At 43.9% G+C, this 21,161-nt stretch overlaps 1 protein-coding gene across 3 annotated transcripts in view; it reads right to left on the reverse strand.

Moving 5' to 3' along the window:
• NLGN3 (neuroligin 3) overlaps positions 1-21,161 on the reverse strand; it is a 78,687-nt gene that overhangs the window by 40,730 nt on the left and 16,796 nt on the right. The window contains exon 3 of one of the 3 annotated variants that reach the window (XM_089664824.1): positions 10,635-10,694. The exons of the other annotated variants lie outside the window; for them this stretch is intronic. Within the exon in view, the coding sequence (XP_089520950.1) occupies positions 10,635-10,694 (60 nt within the window). The remainder of the gene's footprint in view (positions 1-10,634; positions 10,695-21,161) is intronic. 3 annotated transcript variants of the gene reach the window in all.

Here is a 21,161-nt window from a genome sequence, read left to right on the forward strand (position 1 = left end):
ACATGGAGATCATATCCCCCTTTATGTATTATACATGGAGATCATATCCCCCTTATGTATTATACATGGAGATCATATCCCCCTTTATGTATTATACATGGAGATCATATCCCCCCTTATGTATTATACATGGAGATCATATCCCCCCTTATGTATTATACATGGAGATCATACCCCCCCCCCTTATGTATTATACATGGAGATCATATCCCCCCTTATGTATTATACATGGAGATCATATCCCCCTTATGTATTATACATGGAGATCATACCCCCCCTTATGTATTATACATGGAGATCATATCCCCCCTTATGTATTATACATGGAGATCATATCCCCCTTTATGTATTATACATGGAGATCATATCCCCCTTATGTATTATACATGGAGATCATATCCCCCTTTATGTATTATACATGGAGATCATATCCCCCCTTACGTATTATACATGGAGATCATATCCCCCCTTATGTATTATACATGGAGATCATATCCCCCCCTTATGTATTATACATGGAGATCATATCCCCCTTATGTATTATACATGGAGATCATATCCCCCCTTACGTATTATACATGGAGATCATATCCCCCCTTATGTATTATACATGGAGATCATATCCCCCTTATGTATTATACATGGAGATCATATCCCCCTTATGTATTATACATGGAGATCATATCCCCCCTTATGTATTATACATGGAGATCATATCCCCCTTATGTATTATACATGGAGATCATATCCCCCCTTATGTATTATACATGGAGATCATACCCCCCCTTATGTATTATACATGGTGATCATATCCCCCCTTATGTATTATACATGGAGATCATATCCCCCTTATGTATTATACATGGAGATCATATCCCCCTTATGTATTATACATGGAGATCATATCCCCCCTTATGTATTATACATGGAGATTATATTCCCCCCTTATGTATTATACATGGAGATCATATCCCTCCTTATGTATTATACATGGAGATCATATCCCCCTTATGTATTATACATGGAAATCATATCCCCCCTTATGTATTATACATGGAGATCATATCCCCCCCTTATGTATTATACATGGAGATCATATCCCCCCTTATGTATTATACATGGAGATCATATCCCCCCTTATGTATTATACATGGAGGTCATATCCCCCCTTATGTATTATACAGGGAGATCATATTCCCCCCCTTATGTATTATACATGGATATCATATCCCCCTTATGTATTATACATGGAGATCATATCCCCCCTTATGTATTATACATGGAGATCATATCCCCCTTATGTATTATACATGGAGATCATATCCCCCCCTTATGTATTATACATGGAGATCATATCCCCCCTTATGTATTATACATGGAGATCATATCCCCCCTTATGTATTATACATGGAGATCATATCCCCCCCTTATGTATTATACATGGAGATCATATCCCCCTTATGTATTATACATGGAGATCATATCCCCCCCTTATGTATTATACATGGAGATCATATCCCCCCTTATGTATTATACATGGAGATCCTATCCCCCCCTTATGTATTATACATGGAGATCATATCCCCCTTATGTATTATACATGGAGATCATATCCCCCCTTATGTATTATACATGGAGATCATATGCCCCCTTATGTATTATACATGGAGATCATATCCCCCCTTATGTATTATACATGGAGATCATATCCCCCCTTATGTATTATACATGGAGATCATATCCCCCCCTTATGTATTATACATGGAGATCATATCCCCCCTTATGTATTATACATGGAGATCATATCCCTCGTATGTATTATACATGGAGATCATATCCCCCCCTTATGTATTATACATGGAGATCATATCCCCCCTTATGTATTATACATGGAGATCATATCCCCCTTATGTATTATACATGGAGATCATATCCCCCCTTATGTATTATACATGGAGATCATATCCCCCCTTATGTATTATACATGGAGATCATATCCCCCCTTATGTATTATACATGGAGATCATATCCCCCCTTATGTATTATACATGGAGATCATATCCCCCCTTATGTATTATACATGGTGATCATATTAATATTAATATTAATATTGTCTCCCCAATATTTTCATAATATACGTGTCTCCTCAATATTTCTACAATATACGTGTCTCCCCAATATTTCTACAATATACATGTCTCCCCAATATTTCTACAATATACCTGTCTCCCCAATATTTCTACAATATACGTGTCTCCCCAATATTTCTACATTACATGTCTCCCCAATATTTCTACAATATACGGGTCTCCCCAATATTTCTACATTACATGTCTCCCCAATATTTCTACAATATACGTGTCTCCCCAATATTTCTACAATATACGTGTCTCCCCAATATTTCTACATTACATGTCTCCCCAATATTTCTACAATATAGGTGTCTCCCCAATATTTCTACAATATAGGTGTCTCCCCAATATTTCTACAATATAGGTGTCTCCCCAATATTTCTACAATATACGTGTCTCCCCAATATTTCTACATTACATGTCTCCCCAATATTTCTACAATATACGGGTCTCCCCAATGTTTCTCCAATGTACGTGTTTCCCCAATATTTCTACAATATACAATGTCTCCCCAACATTTCTACAATATACGTGTCTCCCCAACATTTCTACAATATTCGTGTCTCCTCAATATTTCTACAATATACGTGTCTCCCCAATATTTCTACAATATATGTGTCTCCCCAATATTTCTACAATATACGTGTCTCCCCAATATTTCTACAATATACGTGTCTCCCCAATATTTCTACAATATACGTGTCTCCCCAATATTTCTACAATATAGGTGTCTCCCCAATATTTCTACAATATACATGTCTCCCCAATATTTCTACAATATACATGTCTCCCCAATATTTCTACATTACATGTCTCCCCAATATTTCTACATTATATGTCTCCCCAATGTTTCTCCAATGTACAAGATCTAAGATGTGTTAAGTTCTCAGGCCGATGTCTCGTGTTGTAAATGAGTTGAATAAGAAGCCCTTTGATATGAAGGTAATATTACGGAAGATAATTCCCGTTTTGTTGGGTTGAATAATCGGCTCCTGTAAGTCGTCTGTAGCGCCCAGCGTGCGTCTGACAAGTGAGGAGGGATGCACACCTCACTGCCGCCGGCGCTCGCCTACCCTCAGACATCTGTTGTGATGCTGTTTTTGGTAATAAAGCTTTGTGTTTCCAAGGCGGTTGGTCTCCGGGGAGCGATCGCCTTTTTTATTGACTGCAGTCACTCTGGTGCATTGGATTCTCCGGAGGATATCTTGTGTATGTGAGATAAAGGCTGCACTCTATTAACCTCTTGCCTCCCACGTAACGCATATGTGTGACAGCAAAGAGGGCGGCCTTTCCCGCCTACACGCCACACATTTGCGTCCATGGGTGGCAGAGGTTTCTGTGCTGAGAGAATTCCCACACTGAGCTGTCAAAGACAACTCCTGTTTTCTAGTAATGATCGGGAGCCAACGGGACCGACTCCTGATCATGTGACCACTGTGACAGCCAATCCCACTGGTCGTGTTATCAGGCTGACCTTCCTTAGGGTTGGGGTTCCAGGGCAGAGAATTACCTGATCTGCATGAGCAGGGGGAAGAGGAGAAGGCACTTATTATGATGACTCCATAAAGAGTACCTGTCTCCTCCTATGTACTATCACATATGAAGGAAACCAGCTGCTCTCTATGCCTTCACTGAACTGACATGCTGGATCTAGCAACACTGCCTGCCTCCCATCAGCAGGGGGAGCACACAAGCCAAAGGAACTCCATAGACTTGTATGTTGGCTGCATTGGACTGTGGGTGCTGAAGTCCTGAATGGGGGCCATGCTGTGGAGGAATTCTATGGACCACTGAACTACTTTGCACAAGGAAACATCGGGGAGGGGGAGGCTGCATTTCCCAGCCTGCAAACTAAGGAGCTTCCTTTTTGCCACGAGGGGACCAGAGTGAGCACATCAGTCTACCTGGGTGTGCTCCCACCTGACACAAGCCCACGACCTGAGCCAGAGATCGGGATCCTGTGTGCTGGGGTCCAGAAAGAATTGATCTAAGCAAGCAGGAGCTAAGGACTGAACAATTGGAAGGACACAGGCTCTTGCTGCAAAAAGAACAGAGCACTGTAGATCTGTGGTCTGAGGATGGAGCCACATCAGGCATATCCAGAGGACGCTTGAGGCTGTATCGTTGGGACAGGTAAGAGGGCATTTCTGCCACTAACCTGTTGCTGCTAGTAGGGACTGAGCACCTAGAGACTGGACATTTGACCAGCAGCCTTTGCCATTGCATATAGACTTTACTGGCACTGTACTTATGTGCACCACCATAAAGACTAGGCCCCAATGTTAGCCTGCAGAAGAACCAAGACAAAGGACTGTCCCTTTATTTAGGCTGCTGTACAAGATCTTCATCCCCTGCCTGTAGTAAGTTGTACCATTGTATTAGACCTTGGTCTTAGCACAGTCGTTCCTAGATTGCACTCTAGCAGTACAGTACACTAGTTGCAGGAACTTTAATACAACCCTGTTCATTACTACAGTTAATTTTCGCTTTATTTCAATTAATAGGTTATCAGGTATAGATTAATTTAACTGCATTGACACACCACACCAAATTGCTACGAGTTTGGGATCTTACTGTCTAGTGATTGGTGGTGGATCTAATTGTGGATAGGCCCATTCTTGAACCTACTGCTATTTTCTATAATAATCTACCTAGTTCTGTTTCACTGATCTTTCTGGTGTCTACCTACTGATTCTGAAGTGTCGTTGTGTGCAGAATAGTTATCTTTGTGGGCTCAGCAGTATCACAATCTCTATCTGCTTGACCTGGTGTGATGGGTCGAGGATATCCACAGAGCTGAGGGCAAACACAAAGAATCCAAACTATTAAGGGGCTCCTTCAGGGGCAGCGCTGCAAATATATTTATAGAAGACCCCACACAACCTGCCATTAGGCACGGATGGACATACCGAAACACTTATTGGAAGGCCCGTAGTAGGTAACCTCATACAAACCAGAGGTGGAAGAATTGTAGGACTCTCATTTATGCTTTGGAAAACTGCTGAACTTTCTATGTTTGAGGAGTTTTTTGAACGTTTTATAAAATTGTTTTGTTTTTCATGAACACCAGACAAAACATACAAAGGACAATAATTTAACAGATAGGGACAATACCTTTAAATAATAAACAGTGAAGACAGGACATGTAAAAACTGTGGTATTAGGTTTTTATCGGATCAGGAAACAATACTATAGATCAGTGGTCTCCAAACTGTCACCTGTGGGCCAAATACGCCCCATTGCTGGCTTTCATGTGGCCCTCTGGGCACTGTTCCTCCTACTGATACGAGGCACTATTCCTCCTACCAGGGGTGGACTGACAACTCATGGGGCCCCCGGGCAATAGGGGATCATGGGGCCCCTGTGTCCTTGCCCAAGCTCAAAAAAGCCAATGAAATGTACCAGGGGCATCTCATGGGGCCCCCTACTGACCCCGGCCCTCGGGCAGTTCCCGAGTTTCCAAATGGTCAGTCTGCCCCTGCCACCTACTGACACCAACAATGAGGAACTATTCCTTCCAATGATACAAAGGAGCACTTTTTCTCCCACTAACACCAATGATGGGGCACTACTCCTGTCACTGACACCAACAGTGAGGCACTATTCCTTCCACTGATACAAACAAAGGGGCACTTTTTCTCCCACTAACACCAATGATGGGGCACTACTCCTGTCACTGACACCAATGATGGGGCACTATTTCTCCCACTGATACCAATGATGGGGCACTATTCCTCCCACTGACACCAATGATGGGGCACTATTCCTCCCACTGACACCAATGATGGGGCACTATTCCTCCCACTGACACCAATGATGGGGCACTATTCCTCCTACTGACACCAATGATGGGGCACTATTCCTCCTACTGACACCAACAGTGATGTACTATTCTTCCTACTGACAACAATTATGGGGCGCTATTCCTCCCACTGACACCAATGATGGCTACTACTCCTCCCACTAACACCAACAGTGAAGTACTATTCTTCCCTACTGACACCAATGATGAGGCATTATTTCTTCTTCATCTGACCACAGATGCTATGTATTTTTTTTTACTTCCACTCACCACCCAGCCTCTTTGCTTACTTCCATTGACGCTGGGGTATTTTCTACTCCCACTGGCCCCTCTAAAGTCTGAAGGACAGTAATCTGGCCCTTTGTTTAGAAAGTTTGGAGACCCCTGCTATAGATATTAGGCAACTCCCCTGATATTGTACTGATAGTTCAAACATGACCTAATGATCCACCATAGATTGCTAAGATTGTTTATGGGTAAGACATAAACCATATGGCCAAAAGTATGTGAACATCTGACCATCACACCTACATTATGGCCAGAAATATGACAACACTACGTCAAACAAAGATATTGGAGACAATTGGCTCTTCCAACCTTGTGGTGACAGTTTGGTGAAGACCCTTTTTTTCCCCATGACAGCCCCTGTGTACAAAGCCAGCTCCATAAAGTCATATATGGCCAGTATGGTGTGGAGGAACTTCAGTGTCCTGCACAAAGCCCTGACCTCAACCCTACTGAACACCTTTGGACCTCAACCCTACTAAACCCCCGATCGCACAAATTCCCACAGACAAACTCCACAGTCTTGCTGAAAGTCTTCCTAGAAGAATGGAGGAACTCAAGAGCCCTGACCTCAACCCTACTGATCACCTTTAGGATAAATTGGAACGCCAATAGTGATGTAGGTCTTCTCATCCAACATCAGTACCTGACCTCACAAATGGGCACAAATTCCCACAGACACCCTCCAAAATCTTTTGGATAGTCTTCCCAGAAGAGTAGAGGATGTTTTAGCCACAAAGGAGGCAACTCCATAGTAATGGCCTTAAAGGGGGTAGCATCTGGCCATGATTTTCGAATGGGATGTCCATCAAGCTCATATTGGTGTAAAGGAATTTAAGATTCCTGCAGACAGCCCTGACCTCAACCCTACTGAACACCTTTAGGATGAAGTGGAACACCAATGGTGAGCCAGATCTTCTCATCCAACATCAGTACCTGACCTCACAAGTGTGCATTCATTCCGATAGACACTCTCCAAAATCATGTGGAAAGTATACACAGAAGAGTGGAGGATGTTGTAGCAGCAAAGTGGGGCCAATTCCATATTAATGGCCATCAATGAGATATCTAACAACCTCAGAGCCCTGACTTCAACCCTACTGAACACCTTTGGGGTGAATTGGAAGGACAACTGTGAACTGTCTTTTTTTCTGGTGCCCAACGTCAGGCTCAACATGTGAGCCAGGTCTTCTCATCCAACATCAGTTCCTGACCTTACAAATGGGCACAAATTCCCACAGACACCCTCAAAAATCTTGTGGAAAGCTTTCCAAGAGTGAAAGCTGTTCAGCCAGGGGCAACTCCAAACTGGTCATGGTTTTGTAATGGAATGTCCAGCTAGATCGTATAGGTGTGATGGTCAAGTGTTCATCAACATTTGGCCATACGATATAAAGAGGGGTGGACTGACAACTCATGGGGCCCTCGGGCAATAGGGGATCATGGGGCCCCTGTGTCCTCACCCACACCCAAAAAAGCCTATGAAAAAGCCAATGAAAGATACCAGGGGCATCTCATGGGGCCCCCTACTGACCCCAGTGCTCAAATGGGTATAAAATGTATTTGGATGACCTAGTTGGCCTGTACATGTGTCCATCTACTGGTAGCAAAAACAGTTCAACCTATAAAAGAACAATCAGGTCCTTTGACGCGTCAGCTGAACAGATCTCATGGTTTGAACTGATCAGCTCTTTAGAGAAACAATATGATGAACCACGGTCTGGATATCACTGAAAGCAACCAGGATACTGAATTCTAAGGCTTGAAGAACACAGGCATTAAAAGGGTGCTCCTAGGAGGGTGCTCCTAGGAGGGTGCTCCTAGGAGGGTGCTTCTAGGAGGGTGCTCGTAGGAGGGTGCTCGTAGGAGGGTGCTCCTAGGAGGGTGCTTCTAGGATGGTGCTCCTAGGAGGGTGCTCGTAGGAGGGTGCTCGTAGGAGGGTGCTCCTAGGATGGTGCTCCTAGGATGGTGCTCCTAGGAGGGTGCTCCTAGAGTACACTGCCGAAATGGTAATAAAACAAGGGTGCCCAATGAAGCATTGCTACGTATTGTTCAGTGAAGTATCGTCAGAAGAATCGCTTGCAGTGTATGAACCTGCCAGGACAGCAATGTGGGACTTTGGCCTCGGGTCTCCTGCACCCTGTACCTGAGTGTAAGAGATCTAAACGTTGGGTCAAATTTTTGTGTTTTTTTGGTCACAAGAACAAAGAGGGACAAGATCTATACAATCTATACACAGGATTTGCCAAGACTTGATAACACTCGAAATTCATCCCTACAACAGCCAAGTGATACAAATAGTAATCCATAAATAAAGTCCTATGTGAGGAGGGAAGACTTTGTAACTGAAGTATGTGGCCAATATGGGGAGAAAATGCTGAAATCTGCTGATCTTGATTTCTATCATAGGGTAGACAATTCAACGAGTGTATATCTTAGTGTATGCGTACTGTTAGTGTATCTGGTAGTAGTTCGGTATTCTATTGGACTTGTTCTGTAATGATGAAGAGTTTTTGGTACTTATCCTCGTATCTTCCAGAGCTCCCTTGGATGATCAGTAGAATGTCTTCACCAAGATGGGACAAGTCCAGATGAATGTGACTCCTTACTACTAGGTATACCGTGAGAATCTGTACAATCTGCTCTGTTAAAGTGTGCAATGTTCCTCTAAATCTGTACTTGACATTAATAAAGGTGTGGAGCTAAGGGTGTATAATTCCGAAATAAAGGGGTTCTCCCAAAATCCCCCCAAAAAACATTAAACAGTAAATTCAGGTAGGATCAGAACAGAGCTCACCACTGGGAAACTGATTGACAGATAGAATGATACATTGTTGTCACACGGGTAGGCAGTTTGAGGTTACAATGTATCATTCTTTGTCGATCAACTTCTCAGTGGTGAGCACTGTTCCTCAGCCCCGATTCACATCGATGTGACCCCCCAAAGTCGTGCGACTTTGAGGTCCGACTATGTTGTGCAACCGCATTTCGACTTGCTGCCACTCAGTGTGACTTCAATAATAGATGTCAATGCAGATCACCATGAAGTCACACCAAAATAGTGCAGGAACCTTTTTTGGAGTCGCTGTGACCCAATGGGAATAGTGCGGGAACCTTTTTTGGAGTCGCTGTGACCCAAAGGGGAATAGTGCAGGAACCTTTTTTGGGGTCGCTGTGACCCAACGAGGAATAGTGCAGGAACCTTTTTTGGAGTCGCTGTGACCCAACGGGGAATAGTGCAGGAACCTTTTTTGGAGTCGCTGTGACCCAACGGGGCCATTGCAAGATATGGGATGCAACTCGCAAAGCTGCATTGGTGTGAACCGGAGCTTAAGTGTATCTGTGGTGAAAATGTAAAATCCGATCTTCATCTCCACATTGTCCACCAGTGATTTCCAGCCTCCTCCTATGACTCTGAACCAGGGGCGGACTGACCATTTGAGCACTCAGGCACTGCCCAAGGGCCCGGGGTCAGTAGGGGGCACCATGAAAGGCCCCTGGAACCTTTTTATAGGCTTTTTTGGGTGTGCTTTGAGTGTGGGCAAGGAAACAGGTGCCCCATGATCCCCTATTGCCTGAGGGCCCCATGAGTTGTCCGTCCGCCCCTGCTCTGAACCATCTCCAAGTTTGTCAACTTCCTTTGTGAACCTCCCACCCCTTTCTTTGGGACATGTAGCCCTGTAAGTAGGCACTGCTATGTCACACATTTCACAGAGCCCGCCTTCTGAGAGGAGGAGTTCCAGGAGAATGAGACAGTACAGGATTCAGCAAGGTACCATGGGATATGTAGTCCTTAGAAACGGAGGAGAAGCAGCAAAGCATGGGAATCCAAGAAGATCAGGAAAAATGCGGCTGGCAATCAGGTAGCACTCACATCATGACAGCAGATTTTTCCAGTCATCTTCTATTGGATTGTCAGTGATAACTATTATTTGTATTATTACAATGCTGATGGTATAGAATGTAGGTGTAGGCTGTGACCAGAGATCTCCTTTATCTACCCGATTTTACTGTTTATTGTATTTGATGTGAGCCTTTCTTCTAGATTACCTTTAAGGATAGTAGATAGTATATGTCCTAACCATGCCCTTCCATTCCAGCTTGTGTCAGGCCTGCTATACGCCTCCTATATGTACCAATGTTATGTTTTCTTTCCATGTTTTTCATATCCAGTTGGGAATATCTACCATTTTGAGGATCGTTTTGGTGCTTCTGTATCAGTCCTTCACTTCCTGTTAGTTGTCAGGTCTAATTCCTGCCTTTTCGGGAACTACAACAGTAAAACTCTTCACTTTTGTCCAGTAAGCAGAATAATCCTGCACCCACTTATTTTTTTTCTGGGGGAACAATGGTCCCATCCCCCTTTGACTTTCAAGTGGGTGAATGGTCTTGCCACACACCTTGGAATTACATACCTCCTTTCCTACATATTTTCTTGTTGGGTTTTCGGACACACTCCTTGGAAATCCGTTTTACTGTAAAATGAATAAAAGACTCCAAAATAACAGGAGGTTCTACCTTGGGAGTCATGCAAGCCTAGGTGGCTGTGCTTTCCCTCAAAACTCCGAGAGGAGGGTGTATAACTTCTCAAGTGTGAGGTGACCCTAATGGGTCCCCGCCCCATGCAGCTTTTTTCCCCAACTTAGGAAAGGAAATTTAATAAATGAATTCAATAATGAAGATTATAGTGTAGTAGACCACCGAGCATCTCTCCGTTCCTTAATAAACACCTGAGAGATGATAAGTGGCTCCCAAACTTGTAAGTTCCCCTTAAATTACAACTTACATGACCCAGAAAACCCACATCAGATATGTCTATCAAGGACTTTCCAGGAAAAAAAAGAAGTGTTCGAAGCCAAGGAGGGGAGGGGGGAGGAGGAGGAAGGGGAATGCAGGTCAGTTTTCAAACAGATCTTTCACAGGAACTAAAGACGGGGCACAATATCAATAGGGGAAGACAGAAAGTGAATCAAAAACTTGGTGAAGGGTGTGAAGCAGCCTGAGGACGAGCAGAGACGGTAAGTGGACAGACAAAAGGAGGGAATACAGCCAAGATGAGATGAATGAAGAGCTGTGATTTGGGATTGGCAGCAATAAAACACAACAATCAGGTTTTCTTATCTAAATAGAAGAAGGTAAATCAACTGGGAAGGAGGCTTTGAAGCCACATAATGAAAGCTGAGATAATTAAAATGTGAAAACGGGTGGAAGTGATGGAGGGATGAAGAGGATCACCAACCCAATGGAGCAAATAATAGAAGATGTAAATGAGACTGGTCATCAGTGGAAGCATAATGGAATGTAGGAGGAGAGAGTGGTCCACACTTTTGATGAGCGGGAGGGCCAGCAGAAGATCCTGAAGCCGTATGCATGCGCACAAAGTGAACGTAAAGCCGATGGAAAAAAAAACCAGACCAATGCAGACTATATTTCATGGATGCCGATGGTATCGGATGAATCTACAAAGCAATAAAGACTGAGGAAATTGCTGCGAACACAAGATATCTGGGTGAGGAAAACATGGAGGATAAGACAGGTTCATGACCACTGTGGACGTGTGGTGGTTGCAAGTGACCTTAGCCAAAACCTCAATCTAACTCTCCGTTAATGATTGCCTCAAGATGGGAACTCAAAGACGGCACCAGAAGCATGTATTGGCATGTTCATGGTGGCCTTTCCATCCCTTAATCTACCACTCTTACGCAAGTGGGAACAAACCGCGAAAAAGCTGATTATTAGACTAATCTAAACAGTAATGGACAGGCAACTGGAAAAATAAAATGATTGCATACTGAACACTCGAATTCCAACAATTATTGCATGCATAAAAAAAACAACGAGATATCCACTGACATTTTAGAGGGATGATGAAATGTGGGAACCGATACCCTGCGTAATAAAGAGGAAGTATCATCTCATACCATTTCTTCACTAGGAATTAAGTTATCTCAGTTTTCGGGATATCATATGAGAATATAGCAAAGGGAATTCCACCACAGCCAAAGCGGAAGGTGGAGGTGACAATGGAATACGTTGTCTATTGGTCAAACACATCCCCAGGTATTTCTGCAGTGACTGGCTCGGTCTTGGTGGCTCAACCTGCTCCATTCTGCTTCTTGGCAAAGCCAATGAACGCAATACTTCCCTTTAATAACAGGACAAACGGTAAAGAGAAATAAAACTGCAATAGGAAATGTAAGACAGCCGTGGATTGACCCGTAAATGTTAATTGATAGACTTAGCAGTTTTAAAGAAGAATTCCAGGGATGGATATTTTATATATAGTTGCATTGTTTCAGCTTGGACCAATGTAATAGTATATACTGCGGCCCGTGGACCAGATGTGGCCCTTTGCTTGCCTTCATCCGGACCTTGGGGCACTGTTCCTGGCTGAGGATCTGGCCTCCTTCTTAAGGGCAATTTAAGGTGCCGAGCCAAAATGAGAAACAATAGTTTAGAAATAACTGATCTCAACTCTTGGAGGACTCCAGGGTGTCATACATCCGGTCCGGGTGCTTTAGTTACCTTTTGGTCTAAACCAGGGGTCTCCAAACTGCGGCCCGCGGGGCAGATGTGCTACTTTCCTTGTCTTTATCCAGCCCTTGGGACAATAAGCCTTCCACCGACACAATGCACTATTCCTTCCACTGACACCAACCATGGGGTACTAATCCTCCCACTGACACCAACAATGGGGTACTATTCCTTCCACTGACACCAGCAATGGGGTACTATTCCTTCCACTGAAACCAACAGTGGGGCAATATTCCTTCCACTGACACAAACAATGGGTCACTACACCTTCCATTGACACCAACAATGGGTCACTACTCCTTCCATTGACACCAATAATGGGGCACTATTCCTCCCACTGATACCAATGATGGGGCACTATTCCTCCCACTGACACCAATGATGGGGCACTACACCTTTCATTGACACCAACAATGGGTCACTACTCTTTCCATTGACACCAATAATGGGGCACTATTCCTCCCACTGATACCAATGATGGGGCACTATTCCTCCCACTGACACCAATGATGGGCCACTACACCTTCCATTGACACCAACAATGGGTCACTACTCCTTCCATTGACACCAATGATGGGGCACTATTCCTTCCACTGACACCAACCATGGGGTACTAATCCTCCCACTGACACCAACAATGGGGTACTATTCCTTCCACTGACACCAGCAATGAGGTACTATTCCTTCCACTGAAACCAACAGTGGGGCAATATTCCTTCCACTGACACAAACAATGGGTCACTACACCTTCCATTGACACCAACAATGGGTCACTACTCCTTCCATTGACACCAATGATGGGACACTATTTCTTCCATTGACACCAATGATGGGGCACTATTCCTCCCACTGATACCAATGATGGGGCACTATTCCTCCCACTGACACCAATGATGGGCCACTACACCTTCCATTGACACCAACAATGGGTCACTACTCCTTCCATTGACACCAATGATGGGACACTATTCCTTCCATTGACACCAATGATGGGGCACTATTCCTCCCACTGATACCAATGATGGGGCACTATTCCTCCCACTGACACCAATGATGGGTCACTACTCCTTCCATTGACACCAACGATGGGGCACTATTCCTTTCATTGACACCAACAATGGGTCACTATTCCTCCTACTGACACCAATGATGGGGCACTATTTCTTCCACCGACACCAATGATGGGGCACTATTCCTCCCACTGATACCAATGATGGGGCACTATTCCTCCCACTGACACCAATGATGGGGCACTATTCCTCCCACTGACACCAATGATGGGGCACTATTCCTTTCATTGACACCAACAATGGGTCACTATTCCTCCCACTGACACCAACGATGGGACACTATTCCTCCCACTGATACCAATGATGGGGCACTATTCCTCCCACTGACACCAATGATGGGGCACTATTTCTTCCACCGACACCAAGGATGAGGCACTATTCCTCCTACTGACACCAATGATGGGGCACCATTTCTCCCACTGACATCAACACTTGAGCACTACTCCTCCTCCTACTGACCCAACAATGGGTCACTACTCCTTCCATTGACACCAACAATGGGTCACTACTCCTTCCATTGACACCAATGATGGGGCACTATTCCTCCCACTGACACCAACAATGGGTCACTATTCCTCCTACTGACACCAATGATGGGGAACCATTTCTCCCACTGACATCAACACTTGAGCAGTACTCCTCCTCATACTGACTAGAAGCGCTTTGTAATTTTTTTATTTTTTACTTTCACTGACCACCAATCCTGAAACATTGTCTACTCCCACTTATGCTGAGGCATTTTCTTTTCTACTCTCACTGGCCACAGTTGCACTCCCCCGCCCCCCAAAGTCTGAAGGCCCTTTATTTTTAAAGTTTGGAGACCCCTGATCTGGAGGTCGGAGATCATCACTGTATAGACCAGCCTTTCTCAACTTATCCAACACAGAGGAACCCTTGAAATAACTTTTCTGTCTCAGGGAACCTATGCTAAAAATGAATATATCTACAGCTCATGATACATTAGTGTGGTGGTCAGTGGGAGGAATGATCCATTGGGAAGAATTACCCCCTTACAGATAGCTAAAAGGATCAAAGGTGTCAGTGGGAACTTATCTGAGAAATTACTCATTGCTCAAAGAACCCCTAGCAACCACTGATGGAACCCTAGGGTTCCATGGACCTCTGGTTGAGAAACCCTGGTCTAGACACAGCTACTGCAGCGATCTCCACTAGCTTCTAAGCACTGTGCAAAGCTTTCGCTGATGTGATGAGATGACGTCACCACCTGCCGCCCCACCTTGTCAAATCAGAGAATGTTTTGCATCCACTGAAAATTGTAAATCATCCTCTTAATGAAACTCATGCCAAGAAGATGACCCCCTGCGTTCAGAATGCAGCAGGGCAGCTTGGCATGGGACCCAGAAGCTAGCGAAGATCAGTGATTTCCAGCTTCTAGAGGGATATATATATATGGGTATGGTATATACATAATTACATTGGTCTGAGCTTTAACAATGTAACTATGTAAAAAATGTTCATACCTGGAATTATCTAAAAAAAAAAGGTTGGTAAACAGTAGCAAGACCAAGTGATTTGTGATACACTATATGACCAAACATCTGTGGACACCTGACCATCACGCCTACACCTTGTTGGACATCCCATTCCAAACCCATGGCCATTATTATGGAGTTGCCCTCATTTTATAGTTATACCATCCTCCAGTCTTCTGGGAAGGCGTTCCACAGGATTTTGGAGGGTGTCTGTGGGAATTTGTGCCCATTTATGAGGTCAGGTACTGATGTTAGATGAGAAGACTTGGCTCGCTATCCGCATTCCAATTCATCCCAAAGGTGTTCAGTAGGGTTGAGGTCAGGGCTCTGTGCAGAACACTCAAGTTGGGCACCCCATCCTATAACCCTGGTCTCCTTTTGTTGCTATAAAACCCTCCACACTTCTGTGAAGGCATTTTGGGGGGTGTCTTTGGGAATTTGTGCCCATTCGTAAGGTCAGGTATAGATGTTGGCTGAGAAGACCTGCTTCGCCATCGGCGTTCCAACTCATCCCACAGGTATTCAGTAGGGTTGAGGTCAGGTACTGATGTTGGATGAGAAGACCATGCTTCATCATCTGTGTTCAGATTCATCCCACGGACATGGACAAACCATGTCTTTATGGAGCTGGCTTTGTACACGAGGCACAGTCATGGGGGAACAGAAAAGGGTCTTCACCAAACTGCTCCTCCATGTCTTTATGGAGCTGGCTTTGTACACGAGGGACAGTCATGGGGGAACAGAAAAGGGTCTTCACCAAACTGGTCCTCCATGTCTTTATGGAGCTGGCTTTGTACACAGGGGACAGTCATGGGGGGACAGAAAAGGGTCTTCACCAAACTGGTCCTCCATGTCTTTATGGAGCTGGCTTTGTACACGGGGGACAGTCATGGGGGGACAGAAAAGGGTCTTCACCAAACTGGTCCTCCATGTCTTTATGGAGCTGGCTCTGTACACGAGGCACAGTCATGCTAAAACAGAAAAGGGTCTTCACCAAACTGTTACCAGAAGGTTGGAGGAGCACAACTGACTACAATGTCTTTGTATGCTGAACTCAATAACTTAGCTGGGGGGCCCACATACTTTTGGCCATCTAATAGGTGTGATGGTCAGCTGTCAACAAATTTTAGTCCACATGGTCCTTTAAATGCATAGAATATGGCAAATAATATGAACACAGTCTACAATGGGGCACCGTGAAGAGTAAAGGTCAGTTATGAAAATGCCAGAATGTGGTTGGATAGCACAGCGTGCCCTGTGGAACCCTTTATGAGCGTATGACTTTTTTTGACAGTCAAAGATCCAACATCTATCGCCTTTAAAGGCTAAGTTCACCTTTTCAATAAGATACACTATGATGCCAATGGGCCACAGTGTTTCAAGAACTTTGAAAGCTTTGAAATATTGTTCATCTCAACACCGAATCAAGGATTCCTTCAGAATTAGCAATGGAAAACTGGTTGCTTTGCTATTGCCCTCCTTACGTGCTGAGTTTTGTGGATGGCCTTCTCTAACCATGTCATGGTGGTGCCATATTCTTTACTTTTTTCATAATGGATTTAAAGAGGACCTGTACTGTGGAAGCTGTACCTCAAATGGCAAGAAGAGGGCAGAGAGCGAGTCGCCAGTATTGTCTATGGACTCTCTGCAGCTGATCTTTTCCACGTTAGTATGACACCTTGCCTTGTGCTGCACTGTGTGGAGGTGGCTATCTTGGGAAAGGAGCAGGGCTGTTCTTCCTCATGTCAGAGATGCCCCCTAGATTACTGGTTCTCTGTTGACTAGTGGGGTAATGATAGAGGTGGAGGAAACACAGATTCACAGAATGGATGAAGCAGAAGCAGGGAGATCGTTGCATGGCAGGTCCTCAGTGCAGCTTCCTCTCCAGCAAGGAGAACAGTGAGCAGCACAGTGAAATTCCATTTCAAATCTGGTGGAGGCAGCAGTGCCTTAGATGATCTCACCCTACATCTATGAGGCTAGAGAACAGGAGTACCTGGACATTGGAAATGTACAGATATCAGGAAGCCGTGGCACAGTCACATGTCAAGAACTGCAGTGATAGGCGTTTCATTTTTTTTTTAGGTTACTGCTTAGGTACAATTTCAGTTTCTAGAGGTTCCCTCTAGCAAAGCAAATCTTCCATTTTTTTTTAGCTCAGAGGAACTATACCAATGCCCTAGGAGACGTCCAAGATTTGGAATAAGTATAACCCAACCCTGATTGGTCCTCCGTCACATTATCCCCGGCCTGATTTGATCGTTGTTTGGTTTTCATGATGCTGTTTGCTTAGTCAGACTCAATAATGAACTCCGGAGCCTTCCAGAAACTGGCATGTTTATTTTGAGATCATGCACAAAAGGTGAACGCCATTGAACTCATTATGTGAGCTCTGCTGGTAACTGGTTTCAATCGGGCTTCTTTGAATTTCGATTTCGAAGGCGGCTGACTACTTACTCGTCTTTTCATTTTGTTTGTCAGCAATTTGCAGAATTATTTGTTTTTCCTTTCCAACATTATGGGCTAGGGAACTCACAGCATATAATTTAGAGCAGCAGGCCCATATTTTTGCATTTTCATAAATGACCTTACTGGGCTGACCTACGCTGCAAATAACACGGTTCAGTTAAAATGATAAAAAGCACATTTCTCCGTATCCACTTTGTATTTCACCAAGAAAAAAAGGTCAGAGACAAAGCCACTGAGAAACTAAAATATGGAAAGCGTTTAACCACGTGTGGGCAACAGCTAATCAAATTGTGGAGAAAAACGAAACGTTTAGAGGAACTCCACACAAAGATGGATGATTAATGGAAGGAAAAGTTGTATGCAAATTCAGACCTACCGCTGGGATGTAAAGTCAACGTGATCTATGTGTTTACTCTCTACCTGATGATTGATGGCAAATGTGGCAGATGAAGGGTAGCTAAAGTTTCAATGGTGTTTAAAAAAAGTACCCTGAATATAAAAGTGTCCCCCCCCGCATTTAGTCTCATTTGGAAGGCCAAGCCTGGGAGCTAAGCACGGCCTAATGCAGGCCATAGATGGGTCGAAAATCGGCCGATTTTTCTTTTAAAAAAACGAAAAATCGGTCGTTCAAGTGGCCGACGTTACCACCAATGGTAAAAAAAATCGGCCGATTTTCATCCCGTCTACAGCCGGCAAAAAGTGTCCCTGCAGAGAGCTCCGCTATTTCTTTGACAGTTCCTTGACATTTACAGAGGTTGCAACAATGTATCTATTTGTATCCATTTAGGATACAGATGTTTTTATTCGGAAACAAATAGATACAATGTTGCAACCGCTGTAAATGTCAAGGAACTGTCAAAGAAATAGCAGAGCTCTCTGCAGGGACACTTTTTGCCGGACTGGAATTCCTCTTATTTTCATCCTTCTTCTTCCCCTTCATCATCATCCTCTTCTTCTTCATCATCCTCTTCTTCTTCTACTTCTTCTTCATCATCATCATCCTCTTCTTCTACTACTTCATCATCATCCTCTTCTTCTACTTCTTCATCATCATCCTCTTCTTCTACTTCTTCATCATCATCATCATCTTCTTCTTCTTCATCATCATCCTCTTCTTCTACTTCTTTATCATCATCCTCTTCTTCTTCTTCTTTTTCTTCATCATCATCATCCTCTTCTTCTTCTACTTCGTCCTCATCATCATCATCCTCTTCTTCTTCTTCTACTTCATCATCATCATCCTCTTCTTCATCTTCTTCTACTTCATCATCATCATCCTCTTCTTCTTCTTCATCATCATCATCCTCTTCTTCATCATCATCCTCTTCTTCTTCAACATCCTCTTCTTCATCTTCTTCTACTTCTTCATCATCATCCTCTTCTTCTTCTTCAACATCCTCTTCTTCTTCTTCATCATCATCATCCTCTTCTTCTTCATCATCATCCTCATCTTCTTCTTTTTCATTATCATCATCATCCTCTTCTTCTTCATCATCATCATCCTCTTCTTCTTCATCCTTTTCTTCTTCCTCTTCTTTTTCTTCTTTTTGTCTTCCTCTTGCAGGTCACTGCTCATGCGCAGATTTTTTATCGGTAAAAAATCGGCCGATTAGCCCATTATTGCCGCGAAAATCGGCCGATCGGCAAAATCGGCCGTTTTTTTTTCCAACTTTCCCGATTAAAAAAAAACGGCCAAAATACCGAAAAACGGCTGAACAAATAGCCCACTAACGATCCGAAAATCGGCCGATTTTCGACCCATCTATGGCCTGCATAAGCATTCCTCTCTTACATTTGCAGATTGAGAACATTCTGAAGAGAATTGCGATGGTGCTATGGCAATCTAACAATGCTCCTGTAACAATCAGCTGTGAGCCTCGCTCAGGTCTCTGCAGCACACACCTACCCTAATCAGGAAGGCTTAATTAGACTGCTAGACACCCAGCCTGCGCCCAATCAACAGGTTAGCTTGCCTGTTCATGCCCTGGATAGAGGTATATCTGCCTCTGACTTCTGGCTGTTCACGCTCTGAATTATTTCTCCTAATTGTTTGACCTGTGTTTGTACTCAGCTTGTCTGTGCTTCTCCTGACCATCAGCCCATTATCTCTGCGACTGTCAGTTTGTGCTTCGTCTACCTATCTCAAACCTGGACTCTGTTTGTTTCCAATTGGTTTGTCTGCATCTTATCTGACCATCAATCTACTGATTCTGCTGCTGTCTGCTCTGGCCCGAGGTCCGAGGACATTCACTGCTCTACTGTCTACCTGCCTGTTAGTGGGCAGCCATTCTCGGTGAACTATTTTCCCCAAACTCAGTTGTACTCCTAAAACCCAAGTACTGGCAAATAAAAAGTACCCCTGGCAGTGGGGCTGTGCCCACGCTGTAAGGGTTAATTGTTTGCAATTAATAAAAGGAAATATACCCTCATGCTCTAGCGCAGTGATTCTCAACCTTTTTTCAGTCAAGGCACCCTTGAAAATTATGGACAGTCTTGAGGCTCCCTTGAAAATTATGGACAGTCTTGAGGCTCCCTTGAAAATTATGGACAGTCTTGAGGCTCCCTTGAAAATTATGGACAGTCTTGAGGCTCCCTTGAAACTTATGGACAGTCTTTAGGCTCCCTTGAAACTTATGGACAGTCTTGAGGCTCCCTTGAAACTTATGGACAGTCTTGAGGCTCCCTTGAAACCTATGAACAGTCTTGAGGCACCCTTGAAAATTATGGACAATCTCAAGACACCCTTGAAAATTATGGACGGTCTTGAGGCTCCATTGAAAATTTAGGACAGTCCCGAGGCACTCTTTAAAATTATGGACAGTCCCAAGACACCCTTAAAAATTATGGACAGTCTTGAGGCTCCCTTGAAACCTATGAACAGTCTTGAGGCACCCTTGAAAATTATGGACAATCTCAAGACACCCTTGAAAATTATGGACGGTCTTGAGGCTCCATTGAAAATTTAGGACAGTCCCGAGGCACTCTTTAAAATTATGGACAGTCCCAAGACACCCTTAAAAATTATGGACAGTCTTGAGGCTCCCTTGAAAATTATGGACAGTCTTGAGGCTCCCTTGAAACTTATGGACAGTCTTGAGGCTCCCTTGAAACCTATGAACAGTCTTGAGGCACCCTTGAAAATTATGGACAATCTCAAGACACCCTTGAAAATTATGGACGGTCTTGAGGCTCCCTTGAAAATTTAGGACAGTCCCGAGGCACTCTTTAAAATTATGGACAGTCCCAAGACACCCTTAAAAATTATGGACAGTCTTGAGGCTCCCTTGAAAATTATGGACAGTCTTGAGGCTCCCTTGAAACTTATGGACAGTCTTTAGGCTCCCTTGAAACCTATGAACAGTCTTGAGGCACCCTT

The sequence above is a fragment of the Staurois parvus genome, unplaced genomic scaffold (assembly GCF_062004578.1).
Source record: "Staurois parvus isolate SC_StPar_1 unplaced genomic scaffold, SC_StPar_1.0 ptg002059l, whole genome shotgun sequence".
In the NCBI taxonomy this organism is placed as follows: domain Eukaryota; kingdom Metazoa; phylum Chordata; class Amphibia; order Anura; family Ranidae; genus Staurois; species Staurois parvus.